General features: G+C 41.4%; 1 protein-coding gene across 1 annotated transcript in view; it reads left to right on the forward strand.

The window, feature by feature from the left end:
* Positions 1–23329, forward strand: part of PTPRR (protein tyrosine phosphatase receptor type R) — a 154485-nt gene that overhangs the window by 125602 nt on the left and 5554 nt on the right. The window contains exons 9-13 of the mRNA XM_075057761.1: positions 5978–6057; positions 8282–8419; positions 15631–15741; positions 16915–17072; positions 21066–21179. Coding sequence (XP_074913862.1) covers positions 5978–6057; positions 8282–8419; positions 15631–15741; positions 16915–17072; positions 21066–21179 — 601 coding nt within the window. The remainder of the gene's footprint in view (positions 1–5977; positions 6058–8281; positions 8420–15630; positions 15742–16914; positions 17073–21065; positions 21180–23329) is intronic.

Raw genomic sequence — 23329 nt, forward strand, 5'->3', positions numbered from 1 at the left:
GACGTCACCAAAGTGAAAAAGTTCATTGATGCAAAATGTTGGAGGACACTCCCACAGAAAAATGTAAACACATCCCTTTGCTTAGGTTGGGAATGAAGAATACTTTTAAAATGACAGCATATCCTGACAACTAGAAATATGTTTTCTAATCCTCTCTATAATGTCCTTGTAGGCCTGTTATATGTTAGTCATGCAAATTCACACACTTTAGATGACAAGATTTCTCTCAGCGAGCCTGAACGCATTGTAATTTGTTCACATCTTACAAAGGCCTTGCAGTCAAATTAGTGAAAACTGATGGCCTTCAGCCTCTAGATTAGTCTCAGAAATGTGATATGTAGCTGGGAAAGAAACTCATTGTGTGGAGCCCTCGCTTCCCTTCAACCCCCAGTAAAATAAAAATCTGCGCTGTCTTCAAGGCTAGTTCATCTATTGCAACCAATAGCTGAGTGCAATCCAGGAATGTTGAAGGGAATTAAAGAAAGTAAGCAAGTGAATGCAAGTCATATACCAAGTAATCAGAAAATTCAGCGTCCCTTAGAGCCTGGCCCAGTGTCAACAGGATGTCCACGGAGGGTGAAATCCTGACCCGTTTGACGACAGCGGGACTTTTGCCATCAGCGGCAGTGGAGCCAGGATATCTCCAAGCCTCCCGCCACCTGACGGGCGGATTTTTGGAAGGACGTCTCCCTTCCCAGAGCATCTTGCATCCGAGCTGCCCCGGCCACCATCAGGTTCGCCTTCAGCAATGCCTTGCGAACGCGATGAGTCCCCGTTTCACTGCAGCATGTGTTTTGAATCGGGACGCGACAGCTGGGCCGTGGTTGATGCTGATGAGCTTTGAGAACCAGCGTGCCTTTGTGGTTTTTGCCTCCGGTTAGCTGGGACGTGCCGCTAACTCCGCGGCACGTCGTCGGTCCGAGCACGCCGCCGGCGCGCACCGCGGCTCCTCACGGACAGGCACTTTGCAACCATCCTCGACAGAAATCAAAACGTCTGTTGTGTGTTAGCACCAGGCTTTTTTCAAAGAAGATATTTTGAGGATGGAGGCACATGCTCATAATAAATACTCGCACACCCCCCACCCAGTCCGAGAGGGTTTGGAAACGATTTGAGCGATTCAGTCGAACAGCTTTCCTGGTTTCCTGCTCAGATGATATCAACCTGCTGCTTCGTACGCCCGCGTCAGCTTTTCCATTCCCAGCGCTGGGTGCGTCTCCTGAATCGGGGCACCTGTGGTGACAAGTGACGTTTGAGCTGATGGATTATCTCCTAAAATTGCCCAGTCCTGCCAGCTCCACCTGCTGCGCTGTGGAGGATGTTCTCATTTTCTAAGAGATAATTCTGTGACAGAGGGCATGACCCGCCTGCATGGGGGCAGGTTCGTGTTAATAGATACTACCCAGCCAAGCACACTTGTGGAATAAAATTAATGCCTAATGAAAACTATTCTATATGGAAAACTGTAAAGTGCAGGAAATGTTACATTTCCATGAAAGATGTTTCCGCTGCAGTATAACGTAGCCAACGCTCTTATGCAAACACTAGGATGCCTCTTTAAGTTTTCTAAGTGTTATTTGCTTTACAACAATATGCTGATACCACGAACGAGGAGACAGGATCAGAGCCAAGTGGCAAAACAGTTCCTTGAAACCACTGTTTCTCCATCCTTCCTCCTGACTGCGACCCCGCTCCCTGGTCCTGTTAAACCCCGCTCCGTGTCCTCAGCTGCGTTCCCTCTGCCACCCACCTACCGCGTTTCTTACCCCCTCTGAGCAGCTGCCCAGTCCTATGCCCGGATTTTCCAGTCTCTCACCACTCTCACATCCCTGTGGCAGAACACCGGCCCCGCTGCTCCCTCCTCATCCTCTTACTCCACACCTTTGCCTTTGCCTGCTTCTCTCCCGCAGCCCCCGCTACGTGTCCCCGCAGCAGGACCCCAGCTTCCAAGCCCTCTGTCTTTTCCCCTTCCCGTCTCACTTTTCCACCTCAAATCGGGAGCAGCATTCCCGTGGGGCTTCAGAGCACGCGTGGGCTCTTGCTTACAAAGGAGCAAGTGGCTTAACACTGTTCCGCGGGTATCCTTGTGTGTGCAACACACCCCAGGTACCTGGATGTCATTCCTTCGCCCTTTCTGGAGGGTACCCTCAGGGCAAAAGCCGACATGGAAACACGAAAACACTCACAGCAGAACAGCAGATTCACACTAACGTGAAGGTAGAAAGTGCTTGGGGGGGTCAGACCCACAAATCCCCGAGCTGTTCTTGAAGTGCTTGTGCTAAAACTGGCTCTGGCACTCCAGCTGAAGACGAGGGGAAAGTTAAATCTAAATCGTATGAACAAAGCACTTTATTATGCAAGCTTATAGACAGATGCTGGAAAACCGTTCTCCTGATGTTGAGACTCTTCAAGCTGCCTTGCACTACAGTCCTGACTGCGAATGGTCATGTTTGCTCCAGTCCTGCTCCCTAATGAAGGCAACAGGATCACCAGCAGGCTTTCAAAGACTAAAGAAAAAAATCGTATTTGCAAAGCAGGAGAAAAACCGTTTAACCTTAGTGGAATTCAACATGGGTTAATCAAGCATGTTTGTATATCCGTGTGAGTCGACAAAATGTGTCCTGGTTGTGGTCACCCGTATCATAACTTCCATGATATTTGTAAATAGCCAGTATTACAGTAATTGATCCATGTTAGACTGCATAGTTAAAAATGTAAATGGATATTAGGCAGACCTGATTTTTAGTAGATAAGAAAGATTCCCTTTGCATGAATGAAACTTTATTTTGTAATGCTGAAGCATGTTTTAAAATGCAGAAGCACTCACCATGATAAATCTGTTAAGTTTTCCATTGAGAAATCCTGGATTATGTTGGAAGTGCCGGGAAATGATTCAGATGAGATTAAAAAATCATGCATAGTTTACAGGTGGTTTATACATGAGATGTTTTGAGGCAGTTGTATTATTAACAAGTCTAATAGCCTATTCCCCACCTGGCAGAGATCGTGAATGCAATCTGGTATGATTCTTCCACGTTCTGTGTTACAATATTTACCAAATAATAGCAGTATCTGTAATTCATTTATAGACTGCAAGCAAAACCAGGCAAAACAGAGGTGGATTAATTTCAAAATGTTTCAGTATCTGAAAGATTTATGATCTTTTGGGCTGCAAGTGTGAGAAAAGTCAGCCTCACAAAATTTTCGTCTTCCTTTCCTGCTCACAAAACAGAAATACCATAAGGACAGCCCTTCTCATAGTATTTTGGTCCTACTTTTGGTAAGGCAGCCAGGACTGGACTAGGAGTAACAAATGATTTATCCTGGAAATGCTACAAATGCGAACATACCCATGTCCTAAAGAACTCAGAACACAGTAGCAGTCGAAATGGAAGAAGGAAAAACGTCCACAGCACATCATACCCACCATACCCACCCACGAATACAGCCTTTGCAATGGGGCAGAGCCCCATGTCTTCATGACAAAGTGGTGTTTGTGGGGTGGGTGCACCTCCAGTGTTGATGGCAGTGGGGGGGGCTGTTCAGAAGTGCCACCACACAGCCCAGTTTGCTCCCTGCACCGAGCAGTCTCATGGGGGCAAGCTACAGCCCCTTTAACACCCTCCTGTTCCTCCAGCCTGGTAAATTCAGGCCAATATTAATTTGTTAAAGATGGATTTAGAAGAAGCTGCTTCTGCTCTAGTGGGAGAGCTATTCCAGACTTCTTAGATACATGGAAGAAAACAGCAGTAATTTTGCCTCAGTCAAAATTGTAGGAGACATTTTTTATTAGTAATTATAAGTGCTTAACAGCTCTGCTGCGTTTCAAGATGCTTTACAAACATTGATGAATTCAGCCTTGCAGACACCATCTGTGTCTTTCTGCTGTAGCTTCAGACTCTCAGACTTTGCCATCCATAAGGAAAAGATTATTACCTCCAAGGTATTTGTCATTCAGGAGGAAGCTAATTACTTCCATTTGTGTCTGATGATTGCTTAGTGGCTCTGGATCTTAAGCAGCACTCACGTTTTCCTCATTTCGGAGCTGACTTTACAGCACTTACCTATTTCATAACCCATCAGGACTGTTAATTTATAAAAGATTCCCATTCAGAAGCAGCGCTTGTTCCGTTGATTGGAGTTGGAAGGAGGTCTCAGCAACTGTGAAACTGATTTAGCTGCTCCTTAATAACAGAGGGATTTATCTCAAGACGTGGTAATGAAACTGGATGTTGAGTCTGCTTGGAAGAGGTTTTTTAAGGTAGGGGTCAAGCTACACCAGAATCAGAGGCATTGTGTGAGCTAGAGGAAGCGGGTGTTTTTTCAAGGCCACGTAGCCCGAGGCATTTGTGGAAATGGCTAATAATCACTCTGTGCTGAAAAGGAATGAGAGGCTTCCTGTCCTCATATTGTTAGGGGGGAAAAAAAAAGCTCTAAGTCAAAAAGTTGGGAAAGCTAGTACAAAGAGATTTTAACACAAGCTAACTAGGGTTCATGTTGTGCTGTTAACGCAGAGGACAAGACTTCCATGCACAGGCTTTGAAGGAGAAGTCATGCATTTATTTGCACAGTTTAAGAAATGTACTTTCAAAGCACCAGCCTGTGTCCTGCAAAGGCTTCACTCCTGTCCAATACGCTCCTGTGACCTCCAGTGGGAAAAGGACATAAAGTATGTTTGGGATCATCCCTCCTCTTCCTTTGATTCGCAAAGGTTTTAGCTTGTTCTTAGGAACAGGATGAAAAGTCACAAAAGAAATCCAAAAGCAACTCTGAAAATACCAGGTTTTGCTAAAGCTTACGTACATCAATTATATATTTCTTGTGTAAACAGCAGTGCCACATAATAAATAGTGTTTCCTTACCACTTTCCAGTTCAGCATCCATGTAGGTATCTTTGAACACATTGCCTAGATTGCACTTAGCAAAGCAGCTATCCAGAGACTATTTCCAAACCAGGAGGTGTCTGTATACTGTCAGAAAGCTGCTGACTCAAATAAATTGTTTAAGCAAATTGCCAGAAGAAGATATTATTTTTTTCGGTACAGAAATATTTCCATATCATTTTGTTAACAGTAGAATATTTTTTCAGAAAAAGTGTGAAGAAAGTCAAAGTGTGCCCCTAGACAGACACAACATAAGCACCTCACTCCCCTTCTCCTTATCCCTTTCTGTTATGCTGTGTAATTGAGAATTTACTGGCTTTAATTCCAAAAGGGTAATACATGGGGAATCACATCATCACAAATAAGCAAGCAAAAACTTCCTTTGCAGGAGGGATTTAGTAACCCCCAGCTCTATACGCAACAGAACTGGGCCCCACTCTGTTTTAGATCATCCAAGACAGTGGAGGAAAGAAAAGCATGAAGGAAAACGTTCCCGTATTTTGGCATTGTGTCTCTAGTCTAGTACACATGAATGGTCACAAATTGTGTCAGATGAGAACACAGAACTGAAAGGAAGGGTGTGGGTTACCTAGTCCAGCCCCTTACAGTGGACTTAAATTGGTATAAATACATATAGCTGATTTCACCCCAGGCAGAAGGAGCTTTTCTTCATTTAAATCCAGCTGTAGTCATTGGAACAGTACAGCTTCAGGCAAAGGTATCAAAGTTGAATCCAAAGAACCTGGTGTAATTATCTAGCATCGCACAAGGATCTGGGTTTCAGTCACAGTCTACGTAGGTCAGCTCGATACTCAACACAGGCAGACTAGACATTGCTGAGCATTGCCTGGACCTGATAATGTTGCTTCAATGCCCACAGCTTGCTGAGATACTTCTACACAGCCCAGCACTGTGCAGTATAGCTGTACCTTACTTACACGTGATGATCCTTTGCAGAGGGAATAATTTGATGCATAATACTTTAGTGCTCGACAGCCCCGAATAACAGTAGATTATGTTCTTCAAGTCTTTCTCTATAGAAATCTTCTAATTATGGGTTTTCTTTTCAATTTCCATCTTCCTTGTGCTCTTAGATCCTCTAAGCAGAGTGTATTTGAAACCAAAAAATCCATCTGACTCCTTGAGTACCTACATAAATGCTAACTACATTAGGGTAAGTAAATGTACACTCTTGTGCTTTTGAGACAATATTTGATTTTTCACGTGAATAGCTGATTTTGCCAAGGTGCGACTCATTTTATTCCTACCCACCTGCACTGATAATTCCTAATATTTTTGTCTACATTGGTGTGATAGAAATAGTTTCATGAGCTGTTTGTAACAGACCACATAGCCATGAATGTACTAAAACGGTTGCAGTAAGAAAACAATTTATCAAATAGTTTATAAAAAACATTAAAAAACACATGCATTACTATTTGTTTACTTCAGTATTTACTGTTTAATACTGTCCTACTGTCTTATAGTAAGGAAAGAGGGTTACCTTTTAATGGTGACAAAGATACCAGTGTTTTGGTAAAGAGAAGATCAGATTCAACATCAATATAAGCTGTACGATTGCTCATTGCTGTCGTGTTATCCACAAACAAGTTCAGTGGTGATGGGTTTTTTCCCTGCATAACTATATCAATGGATAGTCCTGATATCATCAGTTAAGTAATTAAATAAATACTGTAACAAGTTTGTGAAAAGGAGCATAAACAGCTGTGTTAAATATACATATGTGCACCAGCCACATACACTTGTTGACATTTTACTCCCTATATTGAATGGTTACATGATACAAAGATTTTTAGCAGCATGAACCCTGTTGGAAAGCATTATTTCTGTCAGCTATGTTATAATCCTTGATCACACACACACACACACACGCACACACAGAGCCTTCTTGAACTCGTGGCACAGTGTATGCTGAATAGACTACTAAGAAACTAGTTCAGTTGTGTTTTAGGAGTATAGTCCTCTACCTGTAAAATTAAATGTTTTGATTAGAGCTTTGTACCAGATCCTCAGCTGGAATAAATGTAATGGTGCAACTGAAATTTGGCCCCAGAGCTCTACAATGATGTTGCTTATTTAAATAACAGTACATGAATATATATGCACACATCCCCCATGCCCCTTGCCCTGCCTCACTTTACATCCTGTACTTCCAGTGTTTTGTATGAAAGACATCCTCACGTAACTAAGCAGAGCGGTTCTTTTTGGAGAACAACTCTTCCATCAGCCAGGCCACGTTCTGAGTCCTCTGAGGTCTCCCTTTACCCCATGCCACCACCCTTCGGGCCAACATAAGGTGATTTCTCCTGCTGCTAACACCCGTTCAACTGTCAGCAACTGCAGAAAAAATACAACCCGGCGATGAAATGAAATTTCACATCCATGTATGCAACATCATTAGGCTTGCTGGGATCCTGACAGCCTTGTCTTGGCCAGAGTACGTTCAGGCAGACTGGGGAGTAGAAGGAGGACTGTTTATACCAGCTGAGGATCTATCCCGTTGGTTCATGCAAGGACTAACAGCTGTCGGGGAGAAGGGCACCCAAAAGGGGCACCCAAAAGGGAGACCCATGGCTGGAGGCTCCCGCACCACCTCCAGCCATTCTCCATTCCCTCCCCCCCTCCGACTGGCAGGCTTTCCTCACCTGCGTTACTGTTGGGCACCCTGTCACTGCGCAAACTCTCAAGTTCTCCTTCTCACCCAAAAAATAAGAAGGCAATCGCTTGGTTTTTCCCATTTCTTCTTGCCTTTCCCTTTCCTCTGCTTCCCCACTGCTTGCCTGACCTCTCTTTGACCACCTATACACTTGTGCATCTCGGGACTCCCTATACTGATATGCTGTCCCTCCTATAAGGTCTCATAAAGGTCCTTCTCCCTTAGCAAAGATGCAGAGCAGAGTCTTTGACTCCACAAGCATTCATGTATCTTAAATCTTTTTTCCTGTCGTGAATCTTTGTAGAAACCAGTTTCAGAGTTCTCTTTTTTTTTTTTCCTGTGGCTTGTTGACTGCAAACTATCTTGTAAACACTGCAGCAACATAAATCATGGATTAAAGTACCACTGGATGATGGAAAGCCCCAGCAACTTGGAGAACAGTGTAAGCTAGAAGCCAAGTAAGCAGGGAAATTTGAGAGGGATTGATGTATTCTCGGGACCATTTCAGTTCATCAAATCAGTAGTTTCCAGAGGCAAAACTGTTCTACTGAAAAATTTCTGATCTGCTCTACTGTTAGTCATAACTGCTTTCAGTTCAAATAACTTTTTTTTTTTTTTTTAATTCCAGATTCATTTTTCTGCTCTTTTACAACATTCACCCACAATTTTGGTCGACCACATGAATTTAAAGTAAATGCTTTTGTGTCTGTTTCTAAACCAGGGATATGGAGGTAAAGAGAAGGCTTTCATTGCAACTCAGGGACCCATGATTAACACCGTGAATGATTTTTGGCAGATGGTTTGGCAAGAAGACAGCCCTGTCATTGTTATGATCACAAAGCTGAAAGAAAAAAACGAGGTATGACAAATAGCCAAACTGAGAAATTATTCCTATGGCTGCCTACTGTAGAAATAACCTTAGCAGATATGGAACGGGCTCTTAAATACTCTGGTAATGGGCAATGTGAAAAGTAATGTTGGGGTAGACAAATACACCAACTGCAATTGCATAGTAAACATAAGAGAAGTATTAAATAAAGACAAAAAGGAATTCCATTTTCTAGATCTGTGCTATTGGGTTCATAATTTTTTAAGAAGCATCTTATTTATCTGTTGGTCACCTCTGTACTTCTTGTTACTTTCTGGTATATAAAGAATCATAGAATGGTTTGGGTTGGAAGGGACCTTAAAGATCATCTAGTTCCTGCCACGGGCAGGGACACCTTCCACTAGACCAGGTTGCTCCAAGCCCCATCCAACCTGGCCTTGAGCACTGCCAGGGATGGGGCAGCCACAGCTTCTCTGGGCAACCTGTGCCAGTGTCTCACCACCCTCACAGGGAAGAACTTCTTCCTTGCATCTGAGCTAAATCTACCCTCTTTCAGTTTAAAACCATTACACCTTGTCCTATCACTACAGGCCCTTGTAAAAAGTCCCTCTCTGGCTTTCCTGTAGCCCCCCTTTAGGTACTGGCAGGCTGCTGTAAGGTCTCCCCAGAGCCTTCTCTTCTCCGGGCTGAACAACCCCAACTCTCTCAGCCTGTCCTCACTGGAGAGGTGCTCCAGCCCCCGATCATCTCCGTGGCCCTCCTCTGGACTTGTTATGATTAGAGGTTTCCTGACATGGTTGAAGTTCGCACTTTGCTATAATGGCAGGTTTTGAATCCATTCCAGATATTACAAATCTTCTGGACCCTCCCAGAAGTACAGTTTGGGCTCCCAAATGCCAACACCATGGAGGGACTTAGCAGGAATGGAAATACATGGCTCTCTACATTAGTACCAAGTAGAGATGACAATTGCATTTTAATTGCTAATGGCCATCTAACTGCCTATTATACATTCTGTGACTTTTGGATCGATTCCTAACTACATCCTTAATAGTTTTATTTAGTATTCCTGTAAATTGTTGCCAGGCTTTCCTTGATAATGCCAGAGTCCATATTTGTGACTGCCAGACATTAGGAACGAAAATCACTCTCCCATGCAAAGGGCCAACACAAAAGCTCTGTTTTGGAAGATTGAATCTTAAAGAGGTGGTTTACAGGGCTTGTGGACAAGAGAGAGACAGACATAAAGGAGTTTGACTTTTTTCTTGAGTCCAAACTGCTAGACTTGGTAGCAATTCCCGACTCCAGGTAGGTGCCTCAACCAAGTCTCAGCACCTTGCCAGGTAAGCCCCGTATTGCCCCTGCTCCACTCACACCCCTGCTCTTCAAACTCAGATGCATGTGATGATAGAGAAACAGACTTTATTCAGGCAAAGTTCCCAGTCTGAGCGATCAAGGGACCAAGATCCTGAGTGTGTTCCCAGGGCTCAAACTCACTGCTCTATTTAAATGGGGACTCAGTAGACAGACTCGTCTTTCTTCTGCCCTTGACCACTGCTTGGCTCTTTGTCCCCGTGAGTTTGGGCTTCTAACGTGAACTTAAAATCCAGTGGATTTTAAGAAAGCTGTATGTAAAAAGTAGGTTTGTCCTGTAAAATATCCCAAGACTTAGTTCCAAACCAGGTGCCATTTTGCACTAGACTGTTCAAACAAGTGTCCAGAAGCCTACATTAAAAAGATTACTCCTGAAAATGTAGAAACCTTACCCCAGCCTAACTGGCCAAAAGAATAAGTATCTCACTGAGGAAATGCTGACTGTTTAAACACTCACATCTGACACTGTGTAAGAAGAATGACTTGAAAGAAGTGCCCAGTGGTTTCCAGCGTGTCAGGAAGCCCTGTGTTTACCTGAGTTACGCAGGCTCTAGGCGCTGGTGTTTATCCGCATTGTTGTGGCCTGGCAGTGGTAATTTCCTCCTAGTCGAAAGGGTGGGGAATCTCAAATCGTTCCCAGGCTATATAGAGAGGCAGTGTTTGCACAAGCTGTCCTGCCCTGTCCAGAAACCTTAGGAACTCTCCCACTGTTAGCAGGTTCCTCCCGAAACCCTGCTTGCTATTGAAGGGAAAACAGCTTAGCTAGTGGCTATGCTCAGCACTTTGACTTCACTGTTTAAGTATTTGCTCTCTATAGAGAAAGCAAGAGCAGATGTTATTTAGCATAATAGCCCTTGATATTTTTTCTTCTCTGTGGTCTGTTTTATTTTCGTCATTTTCAGGGAGGTACATCTGCAGTATACACACACACCAAATACCTTCATATTTGAAAGTGTATTCATCCACTCATCCACATCCATCCCTGCACAAATAAAACCCCGTACCTGAGTGTCAGGTATAGACCCCATTCCTCAGTAGGTATAACATCAGTCAGCCTCCATTTGAGCTATAATGTACTATAATGTATAAAGTAATGTATAATGAGGGAGCTCTCAAATGAGAGACACATGAAAAACCTTAATCTTAACAATAGATTCATTTATTTATCATAAGTAAAATTATTTGGGACATTAGTGTCCTAGTTCAATATACTGATGTGATGAATTTCAATAACAATGGGAATTGTGTAAAATGATGGTAAACAAAGGTTTCTGTAGAGTTACTTCCTTCCGTGAGATGAAAAAAATGTCTAAGACTCGCTGTGGTAACAGTTTTTGTAAGATGGATGAACATATAACATGAAAGTAGAGTGCTGAGCAAAATACTCATTTCAGCTGTATGAGAAAAATGTGGAGCATTAAATTATTGGATTTTCTTTCTTTTTCATTTTGAAGTCTGCTAAAAAAAAGGAGATTGATCTGTAAGCAAGAGTAATGCTGAAGGAGCTATGGGTGCTGTGAGTATTTTAAGCAGAATCTGTAAAACCTGTCCTCAAAACTACGCAGTGTCTGAACAGATTGGAAATCTACCTGTGCAAGGAGAGTCCACAGCAAATTTGCTTCTGCCTGAATAAATAATGAGAAACTTGGAATTCTAGGCTATAATTTTAGGGTTAATATGAGGAAAACCACATCTCATCTAGTGATCTAGGTACCCTCCCTGGTCACTGAAGAGCAGTAGTCACCTCCAGAGAGTGATCCATCCCACTCGAAGAGAATGAGATAAATCACCCACTGAAGGTGACCATCTCTAATTCTGTAGTAACATTTTAGGACATGATCTTACAAAGCTTTATCCATGAGGCACGTAAAAACTTCATGTATTACTGAGTTCAGTCAAGACAACTGAGCAATGGAAATTAGATAAAGGGGGGGGGGGTAAGAATTTTACAGACTTCTATATAATTTTATAGAGGAGTTTATAGACTTCTGTTGTATCAGCTGTTTTTCGTAGTTATGCTAGGTACACTGTAGATAATATGCATTTAGTTTGCCTCCAAAACTTACTAGCAACATTACCTGTTAACCAGGAAACATATTTTGGGAAGCATAAATAAAGAATACTGTGCAGCATTCTGCAAGAAGAAAAGACTAGTACTGACAGATGCATTAAACAATGCATGTTTATTCAACTCGGACAATGTAAATCTTGTTGTCAGTAATTATCTAGGACAATCTTGTTAACTCACTGTTTAAAGCTCATATTATTTTTCATGTAACATTTTTCCCTCAGTTGGTGTATAGGCATGCTTATCTACACACAGCAAAATGGATTTTGGAATTCGGAAATCCTGCCTTTTACAGAATTCACATAAGCCTCTTTGAAGATTACTTATTAGTTAAGTTAAGTATTGGCACTGTAGATATGTCTTAGGTTTCGGAAAAACTTAAGATTTGGTCGTAACTTTCAGGATTTTAGTATACAAAGGCAAATCCTGCAAGACCTCTTAGAGTACACCTCTCACGCTTGAGTTAGTAGTGACAGTAAATAGAGGGCAGGAGTAAAAAGGGATCCTGGAATTGAAGCTTTGTTGTAAGTATTCATTACTGTTGTGTGTTGGCCCGGTTATTGGGACATTTAATGTGTAAATTTATTGGCATAGCTGTATGGAAAAATAAACAAGCGGAGCTGAAGTGAAGCAACTTCACAAATATTTGAGAACTGTCAAACTAATTTTGTTCAGGGTCCAAATCCCAGGAAAATAAAGCAGGTAAATAACACGTCAGCTGAGAGCGCCTTCCTCCATTCAGCAGAACTGGGGGACCGGGCTGCAACAGGAGCGCTTCTGGCAAGTTAAAAAAGCCCGTGCTCCTGAGCACAGACCGACCGCGGCAAATAGCAGGTGCCAGCCCCGGTCCGAGGCAGGGCCAGATCCTGCTCGGTTGCGGAGGTCCAGCTCAGGAGCGGTCCCCTGAAGCCTGGCACCCGGCGAGCAGGGGATGGGGCGTGCAAGGAGACAGGACAGGGGATGGAGGGAGCCCAAGCCTGCAGCCCTGTCCCAGGGGGAAGGACAAAGGCTGAAATCAATTAAAGGTCATGTGAGATTCTGTTTCTTGTATAAACTTCCTGTTCAGGTCAGGGAATGTTGGGTTTTTTCTTAAAAAAAAAAAAAAAAGGTCAGGCTCCAGATCAGAAATATAATCATTTCTTAGCAAAAAGCTCATCAATGGAAATGCATCCGAGGGGGGAATTTGAAAGATGGCAGGAAGATGAGATTTTCCACTTGAAAGTAAGAAGATTCCCAGGCTTTTGCCTGCCAGGCGAGTTGGTTAGGATTTCTTTTTTTTTTTTTTTGAGCTTAAGCATCTTTTAAAAAAGCCTGCTTATAGCTGTTGTATGTTTGCATAGAGGATTGTACATTCAATCCCAAGCTCACAAAATATGTGACCTGTTCAGAAAGTGCTGTAATAGATGAAGATGCTGAAAGGGAAACTATGCGGCCTGAAAGCAGAGCAAGGAACAGAATCAGGACTGGCACAAAGAGTGGAGGTGGAGGACTAGGTGATAAGAACAAGGGAATTCTTCCTTTTTTCTGCTACATGCTATATGCGATAAGCTTTTATAGATTACAGATGTGAGGCTAGAGAGCAACCTTCTCAGCCACTGTGTTTAGCTTTTGAACAGGTTTGAAGTATACCTACTTCAGACCAGTGGAATTTTCTTTTAGGTTCAAGTAATAGCTGGAGCGATTTACTCTTTTTTTGCTGATGTTCCTGGGACTTTCTATACTATTTTCTGTTTGTTGGATACCTTTATCCCTCCTATCTTCTATCTTTATCCCTCCTATCTTCATCTTTATCCCTTTTTTACAATTAACTTTCAAAAACATGTTAATTCCCCCAAATACCTGTCATCTTAGAAGTGCCTGAACCAGCTGATCCCAGCTCTATTCTCAAGGCTATTTTTTAAAGCAGTACCAAATGGTATTTTTAAAAGATGCACGGAGACTGTGTTAAAAATAATCCATTGTATCTCACTAAAAGTAGACGGACTGTTAAATGAAAGTTATTTTAATGAACAGCCCCATTTCATTGTCCACCCAGCACAAGTTGCCAATTCCAGTTCTGGGAAAGAGTCAAGAAAAACACTCTTCTGGAGTGCCTGAAGGCTTTGTAGTGAGCGTCGCATGCTCGCATTTATCAAGAAGTCTCAGGGGTTGACTCAACTATTGTTGATTGTCAGGGTACAATTGGGTATTTAGACTTTTCTTTTTCCCATATTAGCACTGAAAACTACACTCCCAGGGAGGGGCATGAATTGCAGATCTGGCAGATGATAGTAGCTCTATGTGTCACATGGGGGGGACTGTGGAACTTGTGAACACTTTTTTCGTACAAATTTCTGAGTATTTTATTGCCATTCTTGATGTCTTCGGGGAGACAGCAAATTTAGGATGTTCGAGTAATTCTGCAAAAGACAGGATTTGAACGAAACCAGTCAGATTGGCCAGCATTATTTCAGAAAATGTGGCTTTCACACACCTTACACTATTAAGGTAATGAGCATCTATTTTTAGAAAAGTATTTATGCAACAGAGATGATTCGGTTCAATCAGCTCTTGGGTTATCAAGTAGAGTAGCAGCTTAAAGATCACACCTGGTGGTAAAGCCTTGCATTTCACTGGTATTTTTTCTGGATCATTTTTAGCAGGATTTACTGGGAGTTATGCTTTATGGCAATTAATTATATTAAAGGGATTGTTTCATTTTGCTGCATAATGTATGCTACTGTCTAAATATATACCAGTTTGTTCAGCACGAGTTTGTGAGGAAATACAAACAAGTTGTTTCTGGGAGTCCTATTATTGTAGAACTGGCTGTTCTCTTGGTGTTTTTGTACCTGTGCATTGAATATTAAAAAGGAGGTTTTCTTTAATTGTTGGGGGTTCTTTTATTTCATGAACAAGTCAGACTGGCCAGCATTATTTCAGAAAAAGTGCCTTTCAAACACCTTACACTCTTAAGGTAATAAGCATCTATTTTTAGAGAAGTATTTATACAACAGGGCTGTTTGCTTTCAGGTAGACTATAGAGATACTTTAATAGAAATGAATATGAAGTTGCAGTTGAAGATAAGCAAACTATTGCAGGGGAAAAAGAAAATGGTTTATATTGTAAATGCTATTTCTTCTTCTCCCTTTTAGTAGATGCTTGTCAGATACATTGCTGAAATAACACTACTGATTCATTAAGAATTCTGTATATAATTTTGTGCAGCTCTAGCAAGACTGATGGATTTTTTTAACATTCAAGTAAGTTATATAGTAGACAGCTCAGATTCTGCAAAATACTTTAACATGCACATTAAGTCCCCTTGAGTTCAGTAAGATCTAAGGGCACATTTACATGCTTTGTTGTATCAGGGCTCAGGAGACTAAAGAGGATAGAAAGTCTTGTGAGGAGAGGACAAATTCTGAATCTCTTGCTCAGAAGGAAATCCCATTTGGAAAGAATAAACTTTATAAATTTAATTCTATGATTTAGAGAATGTTCTAGAAAAAAAATCTTTGATTTTGAATGTGGAAAATAATCCCTTTAACTGAACTTCGTTGAGCTTCTAAGAATAAAAACAGCTGTTCAAAGCGTTCAGTGATAGAGATCCATATTTGGAAAACTCAGATCCTGAAAATCAGGCCTAAATCATTCATTAAGAACACTGCAATATCTTATTTAGGAATGCTTCTGACATGAATAACACCTCGGTTGAATTCACCTGAACTTTCCGGACAAATACATTCTGTGTAAAAATGAGATAGGAATATGGCCCCAGGACCCAGTTTGTTGATGACACTGATGCTTGCTTTCCAGAAATGCGTGCTTTATTGGCCAGAAAAAAGAGGAATCTATGGGAAGGTTGAAGTCCTTGTTAACAGTGTGCAAGAATGCGAGAACTATACTGTCCGCCAGCTTACAATAAAGGTAACAATCTGCATCTGAGAAGCATGGTTCCTAATGCTTTATTTTTCTAATGTTAAATAAAGTGGGTTTTTTAAAGGGCATAAATTTTTACAGGAGGGGTAACTGAGCTATGAAACTCACAGCTGCAAGGTATGATCGAGACCAAAGCACTGGAACACTTATCGTATTGCTGCTTTGTATCACTGTGGCAATAAAAAAGGCTTCAAAAAGAGTGCAAGTTTCACTCCTTGAATTACATTTGCTTTGAGGCCTTTTTAGCATTGCCAAGGCGATGTAAAGGGATTTTAGTTAATGAAAGAACTAGCATAGCATCATTCTGAAAAAGATACGCTGCTCGTGTTGTGTGCTGAGTGCATCTATAGCCCATTGGAGAATCTAAAAATATAAGGAGTATATAAGGAAAGTTTCAAGCTTTCATGGTTCTGACTAAATAGCAACTGTGTAAAATAAGGCAGAGGTTCCTCTTCTAAGTTACTCCCCATATTACAGTTACGTGCTATCGGATTGCATCATCTGCTGCTCCTGACAGAGCATTACAGTAAGTAATGAACTGGGGAAATTTGTTTGGTGTTTCTGCCCAGGCAGTAAGAAGTGGGCAGAACTCATATTGCCCAACACTAATTACTCTAGCCCATATTTAGCCCCTTTGCTTGTTGAAGTAAGTGGTAGCAACCTCTGTGGGAGAGAATAACTGGACAAACTGGGATGTTTGATTAATCTAGAAGGGCAGTTCTTCTGCATCTTTAACTTCAATACTCTTGTAATTTTAGTATCAGATCCATATGGTAATGTCCTTAAAAGGTAGCAGAAATATATAACAATTTAGAGATTCAGAAGCCCAGTCAAGCTAATCTCTCTAGATCTTACCACTGATCTAACACAGACCTCTGACAATTCCCAACTGACAGCACAGTCAGCAAGTCAGTAGTCGGATGGACAGAGCAGAACTTACACAGCTGGAAAAAGAGCCAAGTTTTCAGGTGCACAAGCCCTTCTTACAGTTGGGTCCCAGGGAGCACGCCTGTTCCCTGCCATTGCATCCTCCGAGCCTAATAAAAACAAATTTGTTAAATCTCTCTTAGCGTTTTTACTGTCTTTTTACCATAACATCGAGAGATGTAAAAAGAATTGTTCACCACAAGCGTGCTTATAAAATCTTCATGTTATTTTCAGCAAGGGAGTCAGTCCCGGAGTGTGAAACACTACTGGTACACGTCCTGGCCAGACCACAAAACCCCCGACAGCGCTCAGCCCCTGCTGCAGCTCATGCTGGATGTAGAAGAGGACAGGGTGGAATCGCCGGGCAGAGGGCCCGTCATCGTGCACTGCAGGTAATTAGCAATCCTTCTCCTAAATGACTGCCCAAAGCAAGGCCACAGCGAATCGCATCAAACAGGCCTTCTCCTAAACAAAGGACGTATTTGGGGAAGAGTAAAATCCCCCAGATCCTCTTCATGCTAATTGACTTTTTCAGTTCATAGTTGAAGATTTGAGTTCTAGAGAGAATTCCCTTGTTGCTGGCAAATCATTTCTGAACTTTTCTCCATTTCTGCTAATGAGCTCTGGTTTTGAAAGACCAGCTAGAAAAATTAGTTTGCTTCTGTTTCTTATTCATGATTTGTTTTCTTTTTAGTGTTGTTACATAATTACATACCTAAGTCAGATGCCATGCCCTGTGACTGATTGGCTGAAATGTTGTAAAGCAAGTCAATTTTGAACAGCTGGCATCAGGTACAGATTTGGAGACTAAAATTTGTGAATGTTTTCACAAGGGCGGTTGGTTTGATACTCAAGGGCAAAGTGTTAGTACTCAAGAGCAGAGCGTTATTCACACAAATTGTAATGAACCAGAGAATGTCCTTCTAATAATTCTAATTAAATTCCATTTTATCGCTTTATATTGATTCATTGCCCCATCTTGCAATTGAAGTGGTAGGAAGTAGTACTGGATTTGTTATACTGGTGGAAAGAAGTAGGTAAAGCAAAACAGAAAACAAAAAATTAAAATCAGTGTTTCCTTACTTGCTTTGTCTCATAACTGCGATGATACATCTCCCACAGTTGGGATAGTACTCCTTTTTTCCCTAGAAGTACATCAAACCAGAACTTTTCATCTTAAACCACTTCTTTTCAACTCCATATTTAGGAGATTTAGAGAAATGGAAGCCAGATTTGAACCACCCATCATTTTTCAAACCCAGAATGTGATGAATAGGGAACTTTCCCAAATTTTATGCAGCTGTTTTCATCAGGAATTGTAGTTTCCCTAAAAAATCCACAAATCTGTGGATGGCTATTGGGAGTCCCATTTTTCTAGTAAGGATCTTCAGTAATGAAGGTCTGCAGAAGAACGAGGTGTCTTTCTGAGGTGAGTGATATGACAGTAAGATCCATAATCATGAGCAGGAATTTATTCATTATTAAAGACCCAGATGTCATCTCAGTTGTGATTAAAATTAATAGTTCTTCAGTAACAACTCAGCTGTCTATACGCTCGCTGCACGATGTTCTACAAAATGGGTGAACTCACTCGTGCTCCATTTTCTAGTCAGGTAGTTTCTTCCCTTTTAGTCTGAGTTGCAGTTGAGGTCATCCAGGTCTTACAGAGCCTGTGCACACTTTTTAACTTGGACCTCAGATACAGCTGCACAATTCTCAGCTATTTCCAAAGGACCGTTACAGTGCACACTCAAACAATGATCCTTAATCTGAAGTAGAAATGCTTTAATAATCTCTGAATATTGGGAATTACGGCACTAGTGCAAAAAAAAGGTTTTTGTACATGTCTTCTCGTAGCCTATCAGCATACGGTGCTGTCTTACACACTTCACCCATGAGCCCATTCAGGATTCAGGATATAAGAAGGACTTGACTTCTTTTAGCAAAGTAGTTCCTATTCTGCAAAAGAATAGGAAAAAGTGTAAACATTTGTTTTGTTCCTTGTAATCAGCAGGTCTGATTACACACACACACCAAGGACACAGGTTTCCAAAGGAAGAAAGTTTAAATTCTTACTAATCTTTATAGTGGCATTCACTGGAAGGGTATATGTTTCCTCTCATGTCGCTCATCAAAAGCATGTGGTAAATATGGAAAATATCTCCTTAATCTGTCCTTTGGACATGTAGTTAGTACATCAAAATAAGTTTGGGTTTAATGGCAACTAGGTGGTTTGGGATCAAATACAAGTTTTAATTGAGAGATTTCAAATACAGAGGGAAAAGATTTTTTTTTTATTTAAATTGAATCAATAAGGAAGAATTAGAACACAGAATTATATTCTGCAAATGTAAAACTAATTTAGCCCCATTTAGTCAGTGAAACCAAGCTGACTGAGAATCTGGACCACAATGCCATTTTCTACTTCCCAGAAGAACCAGCAATTTGGCATATTGGAGGACTTGCAAGAGTTTCTTAAATGAGAATAAGGAATAAAATTTTCATGCTCAGAAACTTGACACTGTTATAGTTACTGCTGGAATTTTTTTGCTTTTCTTTCCTCATCAGCTAGTGCATGAACATGTTCTATAAAAAGCATACTGCCTGCATCTCTTAATCCCCAAATCCTAACAGTCCAATATTCCACACTCCCAATTAACAGACCACAATCGTTACCAATGAGCTACTACACCTTAAACTCCTAAAAAAGAAGGGGAAAATAGAAATATATATATGATAGAAATATATGTAAATAATAGAAATATATATATATACTGTGTTTGGGTGCTTGAAAATACTTCAGAGTAAGTAGCTCTCCATATTTTCTGGATACACCAGGAAGGAAATGTCAGGCAAGTGAAGAACAATGAATTTTTTATCTTGCACTGTCTGAAATAAAGCTGTGTAATAAGATAGGACCGGCACGCCTGAACTGAGGAAGAAAATACATTAGAAAACTCTAGTCTTTAGTCTTTATTTAATACATATTAAGAACTTGTCCAAGAACACTTAATCCACCCCCAAAAATAGGGAAAAAAGAACCCTTCATTATAGCCAACTTCACTTACATCTGAATTATTTAAACTCGTTAGCCCCGCTTTCAAGGTTTTCAAAATATTTGAGGAAGAGAATGATGGTATGCATTAGATTGCTTTCTCCAAATCCCTCTTTATAAACTATGGCCTTCTCCTTTTGGATAGATTTATCCCATAGATATTGATGGCCAAGGAGACAGGCTGTCAACTCAGGATCTTCATCTCACTCGATCCTTTCTTACGCTGCCAGTTTTACATCTCATTATCCCCTCATGGCTGGCTTAGACATCCTCATATATTTAATATTGCTGAGTCCTCTTGGAAATTTTCACTTCCAGATGGGAGGGCTCTTGAGTCTCTACAGCACTCCCATCTTTCATTCTGTGGTGAGTAGACTGTGATTTAATTCAGCTGTAGCAAGTGGACATACTCATGGTAACACTTTGCATTCAGATATATCAAGCTTCCATCTGAGACACTCAATGTGTTCTTCCTGGCATCAATTTAAATAACTCTTGCAGTGCTCTTATTAGGCAGGTAGCATTCATACCCATAGCAGAGATGAAGAAGGCAAGGCACCGAATGGTTAAGTATTTACTATAAAGCCAGGCGTGGAGATCTGGACCCCTGACTTCATGTTTTAACTATTTTCCTCACATTTTCCTGCCATACAGCATGACAGGGATGAGCTGCATTGAATTCCACATTACTTAAGCAAGAAACAGAGTAGGGCAGAGATTCTCAAAAGTGTTGGAGGCCCAGGGAGTAAAAATAATGCCAAAATGGCCGTTTCCAAGCAGGCATCAAGAAAACCCGGAGAGTTACAGCACCAAATCCTTCTCCTCCTGCAGAATCACAGGGGAGGGATTTAACTTCATCAGCAGGGTTCTACGTCCTTTTTACCTTCACGGTTAGAGATATGGTTAGCAGAACCCCTGTATACTTTGAGGGCTTCAAACATAAAGCCCCACTGACTTTTGCCTTTAGGTGGGCTTTTCCCCCATCTCAGTGCATATCTCCTTCATTTGCTTGGACTGTGCCAGAGAACATTTGGACTTCGTGGTGCTAATGGAGATTGGTATTCTTACCATACACTTGTGGGCAAACTGGAAACGTGTAAGCCTCACAAATTGCCCACAACAACTGGACTGCTGGAACAGTGCACCCTTTCATTTCTCTCTAAGAAAGTGAGCTGAGAAGTTACCCTTGCTAGTCATGCACCCAGGAACTGTGGGTTCTAGCAATTCCATGTTTCGTACCTTTACTGTTTTCATATCTCTTTAGTGTTTTCCATTTAACTCCTTTGACCTGTGAACTCCATTCCCCTATTAAATTTTGCTTTCTTTTCAGTGCTGGTATAGGAAGAACTGGATGTTTTATTGCCACGGCCATTGGTTGTCAGCAGTTGAAGGAAGAGGGAGTTGTAGATGCATTGAGCATTGTCTGCCAGCTACGAGTGGATCGGTGAGTTCCAGAAGAACCATAAATCAGTCAATGATTCTTAAAATCAGTCAATGATTCTTAAAATCAGTCAATGATTCTGAACTCATTACTGAAATGATTCAGTAATGATCAATAATGAATCAGTAATGATTCTGAAAACCTTTTCACAGGTGAATGTTGCTTTACATGAAATGGCTGCCATCACTTTTGCTGACTCTTACGACATCATTAGCTGAATATTCAAAGTAACGTTTGTATTTAGATCCTGAATAAGGAACACTGTTTTCTGGGTGAAACTGTGTGAGACTCCACTGAATGAAATTCTCCTGAGATGGCAACCCTGCAGTTGCTGGGCACTGGGCACTCCTCTTTTCCCCTCCTGGAGCTTTCTGCTGTCTGCAGCATCCCACTAGGGCACAAGAGACACGGGGCAATCTGGAGGCAAGGGATTGTCTTTGAGCCTGGGTTGACAGGGACATCCAGGCTCACTCAGTGTGTAGTTTCTTTATGGAGCGGAGAGAGCCAAATCCGGCGCTGTTGGCATTCCCTCGGCTGTGCTGGGGGTCCTTTTGAACTGAGTTGGCAAACTTACCCAGCTTAAGAAAATAGCAAGGCATTTGTTGCAGAATTTTCTTAAGCCAGATCAATTCCCTGACTGAATTCACAGCTTGGGAGCAGGAACGCTGTAAGCCAGCATTGTTGCAGAATGCTTTGTTTTGTGAAACCATGGCCGAAGAGAGATTTGTGTTGGAAAGGAGGATGTGGGTATTGTGCACAATGGAAGCTGTTGGTTTGGTTGTACTTTTCTTTCTTATTCTGCTTGGGGAAACAGGATTTTGTGTAAAGTAAATAAACAGGGTTGCACCAAGAATAGAGAAGTCTCGTTCCTCTCCTGCTGTAGGTACCAGGTCATATAATCTCCTTGCAAGTATCTTAACTGCTTCTGATATGCATTTCTTCTTTAAACGGAAACAACCCATACGAGTGCAAATGCTACAGAAGAGCTTAGGTCAAAGGGACAATACAGGATTTTTGCGTTCTGAAGAGCTCTGAAAGGTACTGGAACCACGACCTGCAGAAGGACCAGAATCTATATAGCTGACCGTGTTTATGGATCATCTCCTCTGCCTTCCCCTCCCACCTGCCTTCATCATACTAGAGGTTGTAACGTGATCCTTACAGGGCAGCATGAGCCACTCGGAGTGTAAAATTCTCCAAGGGGAGTTCCTGACCTAAAAATCTCAGCAACAAAAAAGATGGAAGAGCTGAGGGAAAAATGCTTACTCTGTTTTAAGTTATCAATTCCAAATTTCCAATGCTCCATTCTGATTATATGTTCACCTTATTGAAAAAGGTTTCTAGTGTTCTCCTCCATTTTAGTATTTCTATTATAAGATAACCTTTTTCTTACTGCTTTTACACTCTATTGTAGAGAAGTGGAAGCAAACTCTGGTCTCAGCTACATCATTTTTTATGTCCTTATTTCAGCCATAGAAAAAATAATCCAAATTTTCAGCATTATAACTGACAACACAATTTCGTCAAGTGTATCTGACTAATGAACTTTCTTATATGTATTAGTATCTTAGATAAACTTGGAAAGAGAATGGAAATCTGACCCAAATACAAACATTCATAACAGCAATCTTGGTGACACAAAGCTTGTTAGAAAAATTGTGAAGTCTTGTGATTCGTGCATTTCTGTATTTTTTCGAGTTTCAGATTATATAAATAGACTCCAGAGATCTTGCTTAAGGTGCCTCAGCTTTTCATATTCTCAAGCATTGCCCGAGACAAAAAGTATATCTGTGTTTTAATTTTTAAAGATATTTTTCTGGGCAAACCTTAGTAATCAAACCCTCTTTTTCTTTTCTTTTTCCAATTGGCCATACTGCAGAATGGATCTCACTCACCTGACAGTCAGTGTATAGCAAGGATTGCTAAGGCAGAGCTTAGCAGCCCCTAAGACTACTAGTAGCCACTGCCAGCGCAACCAGATGGTGGGTTCATAAAGTGGCCAAGTACCGCTGTTACATGGACAACGCTCCATGAGACCAGCTTCCCCTGACAACCCAGTCCTGACTTGGTGGTTATTGGCAGGTGGCTTGGGAGATAGTCATTACACGTGGCATGCAGCAAGCAAAATGAATTTAATGCCCACCAGACTTGGC

This window comes from Buteo buteo, chromosome 26, assembly GCF_964188355.1.
Source record: "Buteo buteo chromosome 26, bButBut1.hap1.1, whole genome shotgun sequence".
Lineage (NCBI taxonomy): Eukaryota > Metazoa > Chordata > Aves > Accipitriformes > Accipitridae > Buteo > Buteo buteo.